The following is an 18,302-nucleotide window of genomic DNA, read 5'->3' as shown; positions in this document are numbered from 1 at the left end:
CCAGCCACCTCCTCTAGCTTATGTTGCTAGAACACCAAGGCGTTCCCAGGCCAGCCCAAATCTCTCCAGCGTGTCCTGGGTCTACCCCCAGGGCCTCCTACCCATCATCATCACCCCGACCCAAAATTACATACCAAGACCCAAAAATATGACTGAAGGTGCATTGAGTGCGAGAGCAGCTGACCTGAGAGATAGGATCATGGTGAACCTGGAAAACCTGACCCCTGATGGCCAATTACCAAGACTATATGAAATACGCTCTGAAGGTCTACTAGAAGATGTGAATGCAGCATTACAGAAAATCCTTAAAATGGCCATTACCAAAACAAATCAGCAGATCTACACCACGACAACAGTGATCACTTTTTTGTTTGGCTATAAGATGAACGGCCACAAGGATCACCATCCCCTATGGTGAAGGAGACTAGGGGCGAAGATCAATGTAGTGCAGAGGGAAGTTAGCAAAACTATTGGAGCTGCAGAAAGGTGTTATGATTCAATGCCCCACACATGGATCCTGGAATGCCTAGAACTATACAATATCAGGAATTCAATGGGGATGTGGCGAACAACACTAGAGGTCAACCCACAGAACATGTCAACATCAGGTGTAGGAGCTACCAAGGAAATGATCTGTCCCAACTGCTGTTCTACATAGGCAAGACCCCTTAGTGAGATCATTGACAAGACCTACAAGCTACAGACACTGACTATGGAACTGAGCAATCATCAGCCACCTGCTCCAAATGAATGACATCAAGCTGCATCCCAGGAGTAAACAAGACAAAGGGGGTGTCCAAATTCATCCGCTGCATCCTCCTGAGGCCGCATTTGTAGACCGATTACCTCAGTGACGCGCCAAGGCTGTCCAAATTTGTAGACTCCTCCGAATGCAGCCGACAAACATGTCCTCCTTTTCCCCGAATTTGAAGGATGGGTTGGGTGTATCCTTTGTGGCCCACCATATCCCAGAATTTATAGCGTGGCCCAGCCAATTCCAGTTTCTAACAATGGCAGCTGCTACTAAGTTTTAATATTACTCTTATTACTCTTTCTGGGTCACAAATTAAACTTTTAAGATATTTCAGGCAAGAATGTAGCTGTGCAAACTTCAAATATCTGCTGGGTTTATCAAGACATCACATATTTGCAAAAGTGCTCTGACATTTTCGGAGACGTGTCACCCAGCAGCTCGATAGCTGCTAGGTGATAACAGCGAACTCCCCGCACAACCCACCCGCGGTCTTTCGCTACTCAGGTTAAACATGATATATAAGTCACTTAGATAACTTAACAGTGTTATTGTTTGGCTTTTTCAGTGTTTTATTTGTTCATGAGTAAATCGGTTTGGCTGAGATTAAAGTTATAGTTTTCACACAGCTAAATAAACGCCAAACAGAGAACTGATTAAACAGAAGTGTGAGATGATCGAGAATTTATGCCAGTGTCCTGTTATATTATAGACAGAAAGGAGCAGAAAGCCAAGTTTATTAAACTCCACCGAGACAGCTGGTGATGTGAAACTGAAGGCCTCTGGAGGACAACCGCGCAGGCCGGGTCCTCAGGAGGATGCAGCCTATGAATTTGGACACCCCTATAGATACACTGATTCATACCAGTAGGATCTACAGCAACGAAATTCTAATGCCGTTAGGACTGGGAAAAGTGTAGTCAGTTCTGACTACTATCCCCTTATTTGTTACAGAGAGAATTGTACTACCAGGAGGCAACATTGCAGACATCAAGGACAGCTACAAGTACCTAATCCCACAGGCAAATGGGAGCCATGAAGAGGCCGCTAGGAAATCTGCAACCTCCAAATACCTGCAGAAAGTAAAGCAAGTCCTGAGGAGTCAGCAGAATGGCAAGAACAAGATCCAGGGCAATTAACACCAATGTCCTGCCTGTGATCAGATACCCTGTTGGGAAAATAAGCTGACCAAAGGAAGAGATAGAAGCCAAGAAAAAAGACAAAAGAAAGTTTCTTACCATGCATTGAGCATTTTACTCCAAGTCCAGGACCCTGAGACTGTATGCTAAGTGGAAAGAAGGAGGCTGAGGCCTAGTGAATGTCACAACCACTATCCAGGACAAAACAACAAAGATCAAAAGATCGAAAGTCAGGAAGATGGGCAAAACTGCTCATGTGCTTAGGAAATGCCTGAGCCTATAGAAATCCGAGAAAGAAGAGGAAAAATCATCATGGAGGTACACTAGTACTAGGCTGCTAATGTACCACGGGCAGATCAGATTTCTGGATGAAAAAGCTGGTCTGAAAAACAGCAGAGAGGCACTAATAATGGCAGCATAGGAATAAGCCAAGATCCTTAGGGACTTCCAGGTACAGAGAGACAAACTGGTGATGGGTAACCAGACACTCTAGCGGTGTGCAAGCAGATTAAGACAGCCATAGTGATAGATATAGCTACGCTGAGTGATAGCAACATCAGGAAAAAGGAACACGAGAAGCTCAAGAAGGACCAAGAACTGAGAAGATGTGGAAGGTGAAGTGAACAGCTGTCCCTGTGGTAATCTGAGCACTCGGTGTAGAGACACCCAAGTTGTGTGAGTGGCTCTAGGTCATATTTTTCAGATCTCAGAAACAACACCTGAGACATCTGTCCAGAAGAGCACAGTCCTCGGAACAGGAAAGATACTGTGAAGTATATACGTGCATGCTCAAATATATACATACACTCAAACCTTTTAATACGTTCCACTGAAGGTTCTAAAGTGTCTTAACTTTAACAGTCAAGGCATACCAACTTGTTCCTCTATATTGTATGTGGATTAGAGAAAATCAAAAATAAAGTCAAACTTGTGCACCCAGTTTTCTTTTCTTTTTTTTTTTTTTTAATTCAAAAAAAGATGTATAGTGTATATTCACTTCACCCTGCAAAAAACACAAAAGATGTTTACAGAAATCAATATCAGAATTCTCCATCCTCATGAGTGCATGTAAACATTTGACCACAACTGTCAAATTTAAAATGAGCTAATATTTTTTGTTAAAATTGTACATTTTCTGCAGTTTTGCATGTGATATTTTCCGTGTTCCGTTGTGAATAAAATATAAATTTATAAGGTTTGTAAGTCATTGCATTTTATACAACATCTCAACTTTTTTGGAAATAGGTTTGTAGCTTTTATTGCAGTTTTTAAACAGATGGTAAATGTACTTTTTTCCTCAACTGTGAAATGTTAATGTGAATATCCCCAGTACTCATTCTTAAGCTATGAGACCCAAAAAAGCTATAAAAAAAAATGGTAAACCCACCCCTATGTAATTTGAGTGCCTTAAACTCTTTAGGCTGTAAAGGTTTTCCTTTTATTATGGAATTTCCTAGTGTAAACCCAATCCTCAAACTCCAAAAGTCTTTACCAACAAGGCCAAACTGTTTCCATTCATGACTAGACTTTGATAATTTTTTCAGCCATGTAAAAACAGCTATAATGGTAAAAAATACAATATAAGGATTTCCCATATAAAAATCTTAAATTAAAACTGAAGGTCATTGAATTAGTCACATTTCATTACTAATTTAGTTTTCAAATCTGTTGTAGTCAAGAGATGCAGAATTCTGAAGAGTCCTGTATTATTGTTCAATCTTGAGTATATCTGTATAACTTCATCAGTACCAACGCTTGAGACCATTCTATGGGCTGAACTTGGATAAATGTAACCATAGAGATATCTGAAAGAAAAGAAGACCTACCTCGCAGAATCTGATAAAGAAAAACTTTGGCATGGTCTGAGCTCAGAGGCTGCGGTGATACAATGATCTTATGGAGGTCACTTTGCATCAGTTCAGTTACTACATAGCTGATCAAGAGGAATTAAGGTTAAAAGAAAAACAAATATGTGCAAGAACATAAACAGTAAATCTCAATGAGAACCTGAGAAAGACAGTATAGTTATAACAAAGATGTGCTTTATTTTCTAAGATAGAGTTTGGGCATCAGCATCACTGCATTGTTTTCTTACCTTTCCAGTTATCTTATGTTAATCACTAGCAGCATTCTAGAAATGAAAATGTAAACTGGCATCTTCTTTCACATAAAGTATGGGTATTGAGCATGGGAATGAAAAAGCATTACACAACAGATCATTGCAGAGTGTAAATACCTTCAGTTATCAAAACTTGTTAAAATTCACTAAACTTAATTCACACTTGTTTTCTGCGTAGCCTTAAGGCCTTACCATATTTCCATCTTGGGGAGATGGGCAAAAAGAATTCCCATGAATCCCAGAAATCAGAATAACCAAAAAAAAAAAAAAAAAATTTTTTTAAAGGGGGTTACCACGGGTATTTTGATTTAGTAGATTTTTACGCTGGATACCTTTCCTGGTGCAAGCCTCCTAGGAATTGTGTCTCCTCCTAATTTCAAACGTACAAGTTGATTGATGATGACGTATCCTGTAACACAGCTTTACAGAGTCTTTTAACGTTAGGGAACATGTTAATGGCCCCACACATACAGGGTCAGACACTGGTTTAAATATAAATAAGATGCAGAAAATTATTATGAAGAAAGGGATGCTTAAGAAGTACTGCAAGCTGCCCATAACTCAGGCCTTAGAACCTGCCAAACAAAGACTCACGGGCTTTGGCCTGCTGCTGGCAAGGTATACTATCTCTTCAAGGTGCATTTGAAGTGGCATACCAGAGAGCTAGAAGCCAGGAGAATAAACCAGCTGTACTCCATGGAGTGGAGTACAGCTGGTATACTCCACTCCATCCAAGGTGTATTCTCAGTAGCAGGGTAACAATATGAGAACAGCCCCACTAAGGCTGGAGACAGTAACTCTGGAGACAGTAACTCAGTAACTGAAAATGCATGTGGGAGAAAGACATAACCCATATCAACAATGCTCAGAGGCTGGTGGAGCCAAGAGTAGACTACAGCACCCCCCCAATGAACAACATCCAGTAACAGTGGCAGACGTCATAGAAGGGGCCTCTGAGCGTCTGGCAACATAAATTAAGCAGCTGCAAATGGGCGAAATGCACTCAGAATGGCTAACTGAAGCCTGGACAATCCTGATGCCCAAGCATCCCCAGAAGGCACCGGTCTAGTACAACTATCGGCCAATAACCTGCCTCGGTACAACATAGAAGCAACTGTCAGGCATCATAGCGGCTAAGATGAACAGGCACATAGTTCAATACATGAGTGGGGCACAGAATGGAACTGGCAGGAACATCAGAGGGGTAACAGCTACTGGTAGATGGAGCAGTCACTCAAGATTGTAAGACTAGACTGAACAATCTGTGCACCTCCTGGACTCGTTACAAGAAAGCCTATGATTCAATGCCCTACACATGGATCCCAGAATGCCTAGAAATATATAAGATCAATAAACCCCTAAGAACGTTCATCAAGAAGTGGCAAACAACACAATAGCACAAGAGATGATCTGTCACCACTGCCGTTCTACATAGGCCTGAAACCCCTCAGTGCAATATTTGACAAGACTGGCTATGGATACTGATTAAGAAATTGAGCAATCATCAGCCACCTGCTCCACATGGATGACCTCAAGCTGCATGCCAGGAGTGAACAAGACATTGATTCACTGATCCATACCACTAGGATCTGCAGCAATGACATTCCAGTGTCATTAGGACTGGAGAAGTGTAGTCAGTGAAACAAAATGTAACAAAGAAAGGGATAGTAGTCAAAACTGAGGGGATTGTAGTACCAGGAGGCAACATTGCAGACATCAAGGACAGCTACAAGTACCTAATCCCACAGGCAAATAGGAGCCATGAAGAGGCCACTACAAAATCTGCAACCACCAAGTACCTGCAGAAAGTAAGACAAGTCCTGATGAGTCAGCAGAATGGCAAAAACAAGATCCTGCCTTTGATCAGATACCCCAATTGGGAAAATAAGCTGACCAAAGAAAGAGATAGAAGCCAAGGGCAAAGGCAAAAGAAAGCTCCTTACCATGCATGGAGCATTTTACCCCAAATCCAGCACCCTGAGACTATATGCTAAGCGTAAGGAAGGAGGCTGAGGTTTAGTGAATGTCAGAACCACTATCCAGGATGAAACAACAAAGATCCATGAGTCAGGAAGATGGGCAAAACTGCTCATGTGAGTCAGTATCTGAGACAACAGAAACCCGAAAAAGAAGAGGAGCAAGAAGTGGGACCATCAAAGAAGGACAGGCCCCTGCACAGCATGTACCACTGTAAAATAGAAAAAGTGGCTGATATCAAGTAACATCAATGCCTTGACAAAGCTGGACTGAAAGACAGCACAGAGGCACTAATAATGGCAGCACAGGAATAAGCTCTGAGCACAAGATCCACAGTGTTGGTGCTCTACCACACCAGGCAAGACACTAGGTGCAGGCAGCGCAAAAGAGACAATCCAGCACATAACAGCATGGTACAAGATGCTAGTACGCAGGGCATATATGCTGACATAGTATACAGGAATATCTGTGCTTAGTATGGCCTGGAAGTCCCAAAGTCCAAATGGAATATGCCCCTGAGATTGGTTGAGAATGGGCAAGCTAAGATCCTGTGTGACTTTATGTGCCCGTTCATCTTAGCCACTATGAGGACCAGCACTTTACATCTTGTGCTGAGGCTGGTTATTGACCAGTAGTTAGACAGGACCAGTCCCTTCTGGGGATCCATGAGATTCAGGACTGTCAGACCTTCAATTAGCCATTCTGGGTGTGTACCATTATTAGCAGCTGGTTCATTTGTGCTGTTAACAGCTTATGGTGTACAGTTAGCTTCTTTATCCTGTAGGCACTAATCATGTCAGGGCCCGGTGCAGTCCGACTCGTCATGATTTTTCTTTGCTCTTTTTCTGTAAGTGCTTTCTAACACTCAAACACTTTCATACTCCTATGAGAGCAACTTGCGGTTAGTATTTTGCCCAAAATAATTTGGCAGGCAGACTGGAGCAGATGGGAATTGAACCACCACCCTTCAAGTTAATATGCTCTTCCACTGCTGCTGTCTGTTCTTAGCTCCACTAGCCACTGAGCATTGCTGTTATGGATTGCATCCTCCTCTCATATGCTCTTCCAGTATTGCTGCTTTTCCAGACTTGGTCGGGCTTTCCCCCTGCCACTGAGAATGCACCTTGGATGGTTTAGGGGAGTACAGCTGATTTTATCTCTCTGGTATACCTCTTCAAGCGGCTTTCGAAGGCTGAGAGTCGTTACTTGGCATCTCAGTGACCACTGTGATTGTGATTCCTCTTTCGCCCTCTGGACGGTCATTATCCTTCAAACTCAGGTCTTCTACCAGAGGCCTGGGAGCTTCAGGGTCCTCTACAGTTCCTTGCTGTTCCTAGGACTGCGCTATTGTAGACAGAGATCATGGATGTTGTTCCTGTGATTTGCTGGAGCCTCCCGCCCAGTGTGGGGGTCACTGCAATCAGTGCTCCAGTTACCACTGGGACCACTGTTTCCTTCACATCTTCTCAAGTCCTTCCCTCAACCTTTAGTACTTTGAGCTTCTCGTATTCCCTGTTCCCGATGTTACCATTATTCGGTATAGCTACATCTATCACTATGGCCATCTTCTTCTGCTTTTCCACCACTACTATATCTGGTTAGTTAACCATCACCAGTTTGTCTGTCCATACCTGGCATAAAGGTTGATGTCATCCATGCAGCGGAGCTACCTGGTGACTGGTGGATTGTGTAGTTGGTATCCATAGCCAGTCTTGTCAGTGATCTCACTGAGGGGCTTCAAGCCTATGCAGAACAGCAATAGGGACAGAGCATCTCCTTTGTAAATCCCGCACTTAATGTTGACTTGTGCCACTGGCTTGAAGTTGGCCTCTAGCGTTTGCCACATCCCCATTGAATTCCTGACGAAGGCTCTTATGGCCCTGTTGATTTTATATAGTTCCGTGATTTATTTGTAGGCTTTCTTGTAAAATATCCAACTGTGGGGATCTGGACTGACTGGGCTTCAGTTAGCCAATCCACATATCTCATCTATTAGCAGCTGGTCCATTAGTGCTGTCAGATGCTCATGGAGTGCAGTCAGCTTCTTCAGCCAGTAGGTGTGAATCATGTCAGGACCAGGTGCTGTTCATATCTACATACTGGAGACCCTTTCCTGTGATGACTACCAGACCTTGTTCAGGGAGATTGCTGTGGTCGGCTTTAAGATTCACTATCAACTGAGCCTTATTGTTATGGGTTGCATCCTTCTCCCATATGCTCTTCCAGTCTTGCTCCGTCTCCACTCTTGGTGGGCCTGTTCTCACATTGTTACACTGCCACTTGGATGGTTCAGTACAGTACAGCTGGTTTATTCTCCTGCCTTCTGTTTCTCTGGTATACCTCTACTTGGCAGTATCCAAGACAGCTTGCTGTACTTCTTAGGCACCCCTTTCTTTACAGGCTCTGTGCTACCTTATTCTTGGCTTCTAGTCACCTTCTCCACGGAGAGTAATGCTCCTTGTAACTGTTCATTTTATAGCCAAGAAGCTCTGTGATCACTGCAGCTGTGGTGTAGATCAGCTGATTCAGTGATGGTTGCAGTAGGGATTGTGCTACATTCACACCTTCTACTAGACCTACAGAGGGTATCTCACCTTGGCAATCAGCCATTGAGGGTCCAGGTTTCCAGTTTAGCCATGATGCTATCTATCAGGCCAGCACTCAATACACCCTCAGTCATAATTTGTTTTATTTAATGGTAAATGGACTGGTTCTTATAGAGCACTTCTCTACTATGAGCAATCAAAGTGCTTTTTATAACTTTTCACAACTTGTCTCATTCACCCATTTACATTTTTTTCTTTGCTCTTTTTCTACAAGTGCTTTTTAACACTCACACGCATTCATACTCTTATGGGTGCATAAAAGAGCAATTTGGGATTAGTATCTGTCAATGGAAAATTGTACTTAGTAGTCAGTATAATCTTTTAATGATATAAGTTTGCATATGGTAGAATACTGCATGTAATTACTTGTGTTTAGAAGTATATAGTTGGTGGCATATTGAAGGAATGTCGCATCCTAGGAAGTCTGTAACATTCCAGGGTGTTCTGGCGTTCACACCCACATCCTAGGAGCATGGGAAAAGGTCGTACCTTGTTTTATTGTTTTACGGTAGGATTAACGTAGCTATGCCAGTTTTAGTCTAAGTGCCTTTTGTTTAGATGAACTGTTGGACTTTCCAGACCAGCAGGTCAAGGGAAGTCGTTTATGGGGTCACACTCTGACACACACACACTGAAGTATAAATAAAGACCGGGGCAGTCTCTCATTTGCGAATCTTGGAGCCTCACTCTTGGTGTGAGCTCAGGAGGCTGCCCTTGCTAGCAAGAAAATCTGTGTTTCTCCTCTCTGATTCTCTGCTGAAGAAGTGTTTTAGAATATATCTCTTAACAGTATCTTGCCCAAAATAATTTGGCAGGCAGACATGGATCGAACCACCAACCTTCCGGTTAGTAAGTGACCTGCCCTACCTGAGCTACAGCCACCCCCAATGTGACCTAAAGAAAATTTCTTATGCAATTCTCGGCAATTTCATACACTTGATTTTAAAATAATTCCTGTAGGCCCTGCATCTTGTTATAATCTTTGAATAAATCAATAGTAAAGGATACATTTCTTCAAAGTAGTCAATGTGTGGAGGTTGTAGTATATCCAGCGCAGAGAGCACCTGAGAACAGAGATAAAGCTGTGGTCTGTTTTCAGGCTGAATGCAATCATGCAGGCAAACACATTTCTTTTTCCTTTCTAGAGGAAACTATAAGCTCCATTGTCATGTACTTACATTCTCATGTTTGAAGAAGCACAGCATCTTCAGCTCACGAAATACCCTCTTACAAGAAACAAGGTTTTGGAAGACATTAGGCATCTTTTTGAGAGCAACTCGCTTTCCGTCTCTGGGGTCTGTCACTGACCTGGGTGAATATGAAAAAGAAAGTCACAAAAATTATAACATTGGATGAAAAGTTAGATAAATAGATCAGCAGAACAAATCATGTCATGGATTGGATTAAATTATAAAAATATTTCAGTATTTTTTCATCACATTTTTGAGATTTGGTTTGTTTTTGTTTTTTAAAGGACTATTTCCCACAACCAACTTTAAGCATCACTATTATCAAATCTCAAAAAGTGCATTTTGTGTATACATGCAAGGGTTATATCATCTGAGACAAGTGGCTGGTCAAAACAAGTTACACTATATGAAACGCGTCCTTTTAATCTAAATTTACGACCACCATCTTCCAGGCTCATCTTCCCCTTGTAATTTCTGCAGTCAAACTAACTTTTTAATGTAGTTTTTTTTTTTAACAACAAAGAATTCATGGGCAGCACGGTTGCACAGTGATAAGGACTGTTGCCTCACAGTGAGAAGGTCCTGAGTTTGATTCTACCACCTGCCTGAGGGCTTTGCATGTTCTCCCCATGCTGGTGTAGGTTCTCTCTATGCGGGTGTGAATGTGAATGGTTGTCTGTCTCTATGTGTTAGTCCTGCGACAGACTGGCGACCTGTACAGTGTATCCTGCCTCTCACCCTATGGTAGCTGGGTTAGGCTCCAGACCCGGGGCACTGACAAGGATAAGCGGGAGAGAATGGATGGATGGAACAAAGAATGACGCTGATGTGAAAGGAGTGGCCAGAGACGAGATTAGGAGAAATTCCAGACAACGAGAGAACTTGGCAAAAGTGTGAAAGAAACCATGATATGTTGGGATGTGGCCGGATTCCCTCGAAGAGAGGGTCTGAAGGTAATGCGTGCTGGGATTTTCTAAGGTAGAGGAAATGTGTCAACAAGTCAAAGTGGCTTAAAGGCAAGATTATTTTGAATTAAAATATCAAAAGGGGGCTGCCCAATTGGTTGGTTTTCCTCTGTTTGAGGAGAAGATGAGCCAGTCTTCAAAGACTGGGTGGAAGTCGCTTAAGTAGGGATGACAATCTCCTTGAAGAAGAGGTCAATTCTGAATAGCACAGGAACCTGAAGAAGGCTAAAAGGTTAAAATGGGAGCCTGATGTTAGAGACCTTTGATGAGAACAGAAGAACAGCAGAACTTTGAAGGCACTTGTGATGTCGGCTTTTGAAAGACATGCACCTCTGCATTTTAACAAGGGAAATGGCATGGTTCACTGTTGAGCATTTAAGAGAAAAATCGGGGAATGAGGCAATTTATGTCTGGAATAAGACTACCTTGAGTTGCAGACAAATCTATGATGATGTGTTTTTTCCCTGAATGCTCAGTGATGCCCAGTGGGCTGATACAAAAAAGGGGGAAAGGGGTTATAGTCCAATTATGAAACCCTCCCAGACTTCTTTGGCGAGCAGGTTGTCAACAGCATCTGGGTCTTTGAGAGCTGACTAGAGATTTTTACAGGTACAAGAGACTGATGGCTGGGTGACAATCCTGGGTGAAAACCTGAAAAAAATCTTTTACTAAAAAGTTGACAAAATCTGGGTTAGGGTGATTTACTAAGGCTTCTTTTAATGCTAGTCATTTCTTGCGGTGGTTGTGGGGGCATGCTGGGTGGGAATGACCGCCGCCACAAGAAGGAAGGAGAAGGAGTGGAGATAGTGGCACTGAGACATGAGGCAAAAGGAATCGCTGTAATTGTTGCAAATAGTGCGGCCACCTAGCTGCATAATGGGTCTGTCCTTGTGTACCATGTGGCAAAGGCATGCAAGGAATAGATGCTGTAGGTTTAGACATTTCTGGTGTGGAGGCTGAAGCCAACCAGGTAAGAGCAGATGTACCGTGTATGGGCTGTGAAGTATTTTGATTGCAGCAATGATTTGTTGCCGAAGGTGAGTGGATACTGGGGAAGGTTTTGGAGCTGGTGGGTTAGGAGGAGGAATTGCTGAGGCCAGCAAAACTGAGCAATATTAGAGTGGAAGAGAAAAGAAGGGGCCTGGGCTATAAAACTTGGCCATGTGCTGCTCCGACAAGGAGGAAGAAAAGGTTCTGGGTTAGAAGCATGAATAGTTGAATACCCAGTTGCATGAATTTTAGCTAAAGTATTGTAAAGAGAAGCCGAGGTGAGTGGAACTGGCAACCCGGTGCCATGAAGATTTGCTGAGGTGACTTGCAAAGGAGGGATGGAAGACCGCAGAACTGGCAACCCAGTGCCTAGCGCGGAGAAGCACTAAATAGGAACTGGTATTTCCCTTCCGGGAACATGCGAAATGGTGGCTGGATGTTGCTTTTGCTGGCTGATGGGTGGGAGTGCAAGGTGCGGAAAGCTTCACTGTTGGAGGCGTTGTCTTCATTTATGCCCAAAAGTGGATTATTTATGTTTGTTGTATTGATGTTGGAGCATTGAGACGTTAAAAAGAATTGTAATAAGCTTCGTCTTCTTGTCGGACCAGTAAAATTGAATACCTTTCTCTTTTAAACTTATTTAAGACAGGCTACAGTCCAGTCTGAAATCTGGGGGGAGGACGTCTTCGGGAGACCCTTCTGGGGTGTGGAAACAGCTGCATATCTTTGGAGTTAGGCTTTGTGATGGATCAGATTTTTGGGAAGCTCTACAGGGCTGGAGACCCATCTTAGAGTGATAAAGAGTGGAGCTGCGCCGTGAAGTTTTGCTGGTGGTTGATCTTCCTCTAATCGAAGTTGGGAGGTTATGATTTCACAGGGATAGCGAGCGACCAGAGTTGCTGTATTGCTAAATGGAGCGGAGAGAGGAATTCTGAGGTTTGGATATAGTAGACTGGATTGCCAAGTGGCAAGAATGACTACTGGAAGGTTCCCTATGCAGCGAGCAGCGATCAGTCTCTCTGCGGTGGCTCCACTATGACATTTAGAAATGGGAGTTTGGGATTCCTGGACTGCTTGAAAGATATCTGATAAAGAAGGACTGAGATCTTAGTCTGATGGGGTGAGGGACAAGAAATTCATGATGACCAGCTGAACAGGTGAGTAGGATCTATGCTCTTAGAAACGCTTTTAGAGTTGTTTGACATCGTATAGTGTTCGCATGAAAATGAGAACAGCAGGTATTAGTGAAGGGGGCATATATATACACTGAAGACTAAAAGGGGCGTGAATGAGGAGTGAGTGAAATTCAGATAAAATATCTCCACTTATAGAAAAAGCATATAATTTAGTTGACACTCAATCCTTAGTTGTGCTGCAATAAACCTAGGTTCCTGGGAGACTTCCCATGATGCACTGATTGCTTCTGTTTCACTCACCGTTTGGTTACACACTTCTCTGCATTTAATCATTAGTTATCATTAATCTCTGGCTCTCTTCCATAGCATATCTTTGTCCTGTCTCCCTTCCTATAGCACCAACCGGTCATGGTAGATGGCTGCCCCTGACTCAGCCTGGTTCTGCCAGAGGTTTCTTCAGGTTAAAACTGAATTTAACTGAAATTGAGGAATAATAATAATAATAATAATGGATTGCATTTATATAGCGCTTTTCGAGACCCTCAAAGCGCTTTACAATGCCACTATTCATTCACTCTCACACACTGGTAGAGGCAAGCTATAGTTGTAGCCACAGCTGCCCTGAGGCAGACTGACAGAAGCGAGGCTGCTATATCGCACCATCGGCCCTTCTGGCGATCACCAGTAGGCGGTAGGTGAAGTGTCTTGCCCAAGGACACAACAACCAAGACAGACAGAGCTGGGGATCGAACCGGCAACCTTCCGGTTACAAGATGAGCTTCCCAACCCCCTGAACCACGGTCACCCCACAAATGAAAGCATTCACAGTCTGACAGTATGCTTAAAAACAAAACAGTTAAGAGCCATAAATATGAACCAGCACATGGGAAGCTGCACCAACCGATTTCTTTCTAGACTTTAGTACAGTGAGTACAAAAGAGGCATGTGTTCTTATGCCAAAAGGAATCATCTCAAGCCAATGAAACAATGAAGAAAAAAAATGAATAAAGAAAAAAAAAAAATAGACACTTCTGTGATCCAGTCATGTCCGCATGCTCAACTTGCAAGGACTTTGACAAACTTATCCATCTTAGATATTACACTATTGCAGACAGCGCCAGGGAGAGAAAACTGTCTGGGTAAAACTTTTCCCTTGGTGGATAATGGCCATTGCACTACCTCCCCCTACTCACTCATTTTGATGGAAGAGGAGACAAAGAGTGGATATAACACAGTATGGGCTATGGCTATTCAACCTTTGCTAACAAGGATCAGTGGAGGAGGCAGCCCACACTTCTTTCAGCAGTGCACAGAGTACACACATACACAATGCCTCAAGACTATTGTGTGCAGATAAGTTTTAGTATAATGACTTTTGTTACACTTAAGTCTAGCTACCAACAGTCCATCAGTAATCCAGTAAAACCGATCCAGAAACAGACTTTTAGAAATAAGGATTTCCAAAAACACACCTTCTGTAATTTATTGCATTACCTTTTTTCAGAAGCACCACTTAGAAATATTTAAAGGAGCTATGTGTGAATGTTATAACGTTGTTGTCTTTGCCAGCAGCTGTTGTGCATTTAAATTGTGCATTTTAGCATTTTACTGGGCCATTCATTGTGGTGCCACTTGACTCTCCATAACATAACTAAGTATATAATAGTATAATAATAGTATATGTAGAGCAGAGCATCTAGTAATCGAAAGATTTGTGTTGCAATCCCTGGCTACTCCAGTCTGCATGCCAAATACCCTCGGGCAAGATACTAACCCCAAGTTGCTCTCTAGTCCATATACCATTTAATTGAGTTTGTGTCGAAAATTATTATCAGAATAATCAGAGTTTTTCCTTAGCAGAGGTAGCCAAAATCAAAGTACTGCAATGCACATCATGCCTAACATTCATAGTTACTTATGATTGGCTAGGGAAGTAGCTCTAAATTTCTTTTAAATTGTTAGTACAATCAATTAGAAAATTTTCAATTAGAAAAACCCTCAGAACTTCCAATATGCTTACCCACTGACTTGACCTCTGGTCAGTTTAACAAAAATATATTGTTTTTCTATTTGCTACTATTGTTATTTTTATAGAATTCTTATATCCAATCCAATTTTATTTATAAAGCACTTTAAAATACCCAGCACAGGAACAAAGTGCTGTACAGAAAATAAGTTAAAACAATAGAATAACAGAAGACAGCAAAATAAATAAATAAAACACATAAAACATCAAATTAAAACAGCCCTATATTAAAACAAAAACAAGATAAAACAGCATCAAATCACCTAAAAACAACTGAAATAAAAATAAAAATAAAAACCAACATGGCGTCACGTGGCGTCAAAGGCCAGGGTAAAGAGGTGGGTTTTCAAGAGTGACTTAAAAACAGATAAAGAACTGGCCTGTCTAATCTCTAAAGGAAGCTCGTTCCACAGTTTTGGAGCTGCTACAGCAAAAGCACAATCTCCTCTAAGTTTACACCCAGCCCTGGGTATCTTCAGGACCAGCTGATCAGCTGACCTGAGAGAGCGGGTGGGTGTATAAGGCTGTAGCAGCTCAGAGAGATAAGATGGGGCTAGGCCATGGAGAGCTTTAAAAGTAAATAAAATAATTTTAAAATGAATCCTAAAAGAAATGTGCAGCCAGTGAAGTGAAGCTAAAACAGGGGAAATGTGCTCAAACTTTCGAGTGCCAGTTAAAAGACGAGCTACGGCATTTTGCACCCTCTGTAGATGACTAATATATGATGCACTGACCCCAATATAAAGTGCATTACAGTAATCCAGCCAAGTGCTAACAAAGGCGTGGATCACTGTCTCAAAGTGCTGCCGTGAAAGAATTGGCTTTATTTTTGCCAGCTGCCTGAGGTGAAAGAAGCTAGATTTTACCACTGCCTTAATTTGATTGTTAAACTTCAGATCACAGTCCACTTTGACCCCCAGGTTTGTGACAGTTGGCTTAACATACTGGGCCAGGGAATCTACATACACATTGGGGGTCTCAGTGGGGCTACCAAAAACCACCACCTCGGTCTTTTTATCATTGAATTTTGAAAAGTTAACAGACATCCAAGCCTTAATGTCATCGAGACACTAAAATAATAATGGCTGTGTAAGGTATCTGCCTTTTTTTCTTTAGAGGGACATAGATCTGACAGTCATCAGCATAAAAGTGGAAAGCAATGCCGTGCTTTCTCAGTACAGAACCAAGAGGAAGCAGATATAAAGAGAAGAGGAGGGGGCCTAGAACTGAGCCCTGTGGGACACCACACAAGAGGAGAGCGGAGGACGACACATAGTCACCGAGGCTGACACAAAAAGTTCGCCCCGCCAAGTAGGACCTGAACCACTCCAGTGCTGTGCCCCTAATGCCCACCCAGTGCTCCAAACGAGAGAATGAAATGGCATAATCCACGGTATCAAACGCAGCTGTCAAATCTAAAAGCACAAGAACAACACAGTCCCCAGCATCAGTCGCTAAAAATATGTCATTAAAAACTTTTAAAAGGGCTGATTCAGTGCTATGAAAGGGTTTAAAACCAGATTGGAAAACCTCTAACACATTTTGCTTTTCCAGGAAGACCATTATTTAGCTGTAAACTACCTTTTCAAGAATAATTGGAGGTAATTATAAATAAAGGAGGTAATTGCTTCCTCCAAACCATCAAAGTGTCTTTTAGACCCTATTCATACAAGACTGTTCAAAGAAGTCCTACCAATAATTAATGCTTCAGTCTTAACTATGTGACCCAATGTCTGGACAGCCATCTAAATCAGCTGTGTTGGATCAAGGACACATTTAAAACCTGCAGGACACCGGCCCTCAAGGCCTGGAGTTCGACACCTGTGTCTTAATTCTTATTCTGTAGTATGAGACTCCAACATCTAAGGCAGGGGTGGGGGAACTCCAGGCCTCCAGGGCCAGAGTCCTGCAAGTTTTAGATATCACCCTGGGCCAACACATCTGAATAAAATGATTAGTTCATTAGCCATTTAATTCAGCCAATTCTGTGCCATTTTTTTTAAACACTTAACACCAGTGTAGAATATTGTTGACACTGCTTAGTATTAGTCAGGGTTAATCTTTAACTCTGTACAGCGTTAAAATAACACTTTGAAAAGTGCTGATTTAACACTAAAAAGAGTGGACACAGACACTTTGAAAAGTGTTACATTTAACAGTGTCAATTTCACATTGGTGATTTTGTGTACAGCTATATAATTTTTTGGCTGGTCTTGACTACATTCTCTCTCGTTCCCTCAGACTGTGTACTGTTCACCCAAAAATAAAACACTCTGTTTCACTTCAGCTCATTGTATGTTAGGACACTGCTCTCCTTCGCAGCTCACAGACTAACAACTACACAAGCAAGTGTGGCCCTGATACTTTGTTCACTGCCTCCATGTTACAACGTCCTGCTGGTAGGACATGCCCGGCCAGAACACCTTACCAGGGTAGTGACTGCTTCAGAGGCTCATTTCGATGTGGAGGAGTAGCGGCTCTACTCTGACCCTCCTAAATGACTGAACTCCTCACCCTATTGCTAATAAAGAGCACATCCACCCTTTGCGGATGCAAACGGTGGAATGGGAATAAGCTTTTTCCATTCCACCGTTTGCATCCAGAATCTCATTCTTTCGCCTTTAATAAAAAAAAAAAAAAAATCTAACAGCTGAGACTGAAGAAGTCACTTGGATGAGTGACAAAACGTTTCTCCCAAAAAACGCTACGTCCAGATGAACAGAATCAACTTTTGGAGATAACAATAATAGTGTTAATAAAATGATCAGGCACAGATTTTATTAACAATGATGGTTTTGAAAACTATTTACCCCCATTGGGCATCAATTAAAATGTACAACATTGGCTAGTACATCTGGTACAGACTAATGAAAATATCAAAGATTAGTCACATACATCCCTGGCAGACGTATTTTAAAAAAAAAGAAAAGAAAAGAAAAGATGAGGCTTAGTTAAACTTCTACATCAGCTACAGTTTAAACACTGCATGGCTAATGCATCGTAAGTGTACATACACAACTGAAGTACCATTTTTGTTCAGTGAACTCAACATGTCAGCATGTTCGGATGAAAGACTAGATCTTAGTTTATTACTATTAAGTCCACCATCATAGTCGGGAATAAACTTTTATTTTGGTGATGGTGGGGAGGTTAACAATTACATGTCTACAAGTGTCTAGTACATACACACATATCAACTGAAGACAGTGAAATCAATCCACAGAATGTGAGGCTAAATTGAAGAAGCAGATGATTATCTTTTTATTATTATTATTGCTAAATTGCAAAAAAAAAAAAAAAAACTATATGCATATTACCACTACTCAATTTGAGCGCTCAAAGCGCGTTCAATTACATGCGCCATTCACATATTTCACATTCATAAAAGCGCTTCCTAACATTT

At 42.0% G+C, this 18,302-nt stretch overlaps 1 protein-coding gene across 1 annotated transcript in view; it reads right to left on the bottom strand.

Moving 5' to 3' along the window:
- The window catches only part of nlk2 (nemo-like kinase, type 2), a 52,091-nt gene that overhangs the window by 31,336 nt on the left and 2,453 nt on the right, over positions 1 to 18,302 (bottom strand). The window contains exons 2-4 of the mRNA XM_085130767.1: positions 9,771 to 9,900; positions 9,601 to 9,656; positions 3,717 to 3,823 (exon numbers count right to left, since the gene is read on the bottom strand). Of these exons, the coding sequence (XP_084986893.1) occupies positions 3,717 to 3,823; positions 9,601 to 9,656; positions 9,771 to 9,900 (293 nt within the window). The remainder of the gene's footprint in view (positions 1 to 3,716; positions 3,824 to 9,600; positions 9,657 to 9,770; positions 9,901 to 18,302) is intronic.

The sequence above is a fragment of the Neolamprologus multifasciatus genome, chromosome 14 (genome assembly GCF_963576455.1).
Source record: "Neolamprologus multifasciatus chromosome 14, fNeoMul1.2, whole genome shotgun sequence".
NCBI lineage: Eukaryota > Metazoa > Chordata > Actinopteri > Cichliformes > Cichlidae > Neolamprologus > Neolamprologus multifasciatus.
This window is presented reverse-complemented; position numbering and strand designations above follow the sequence as displayed.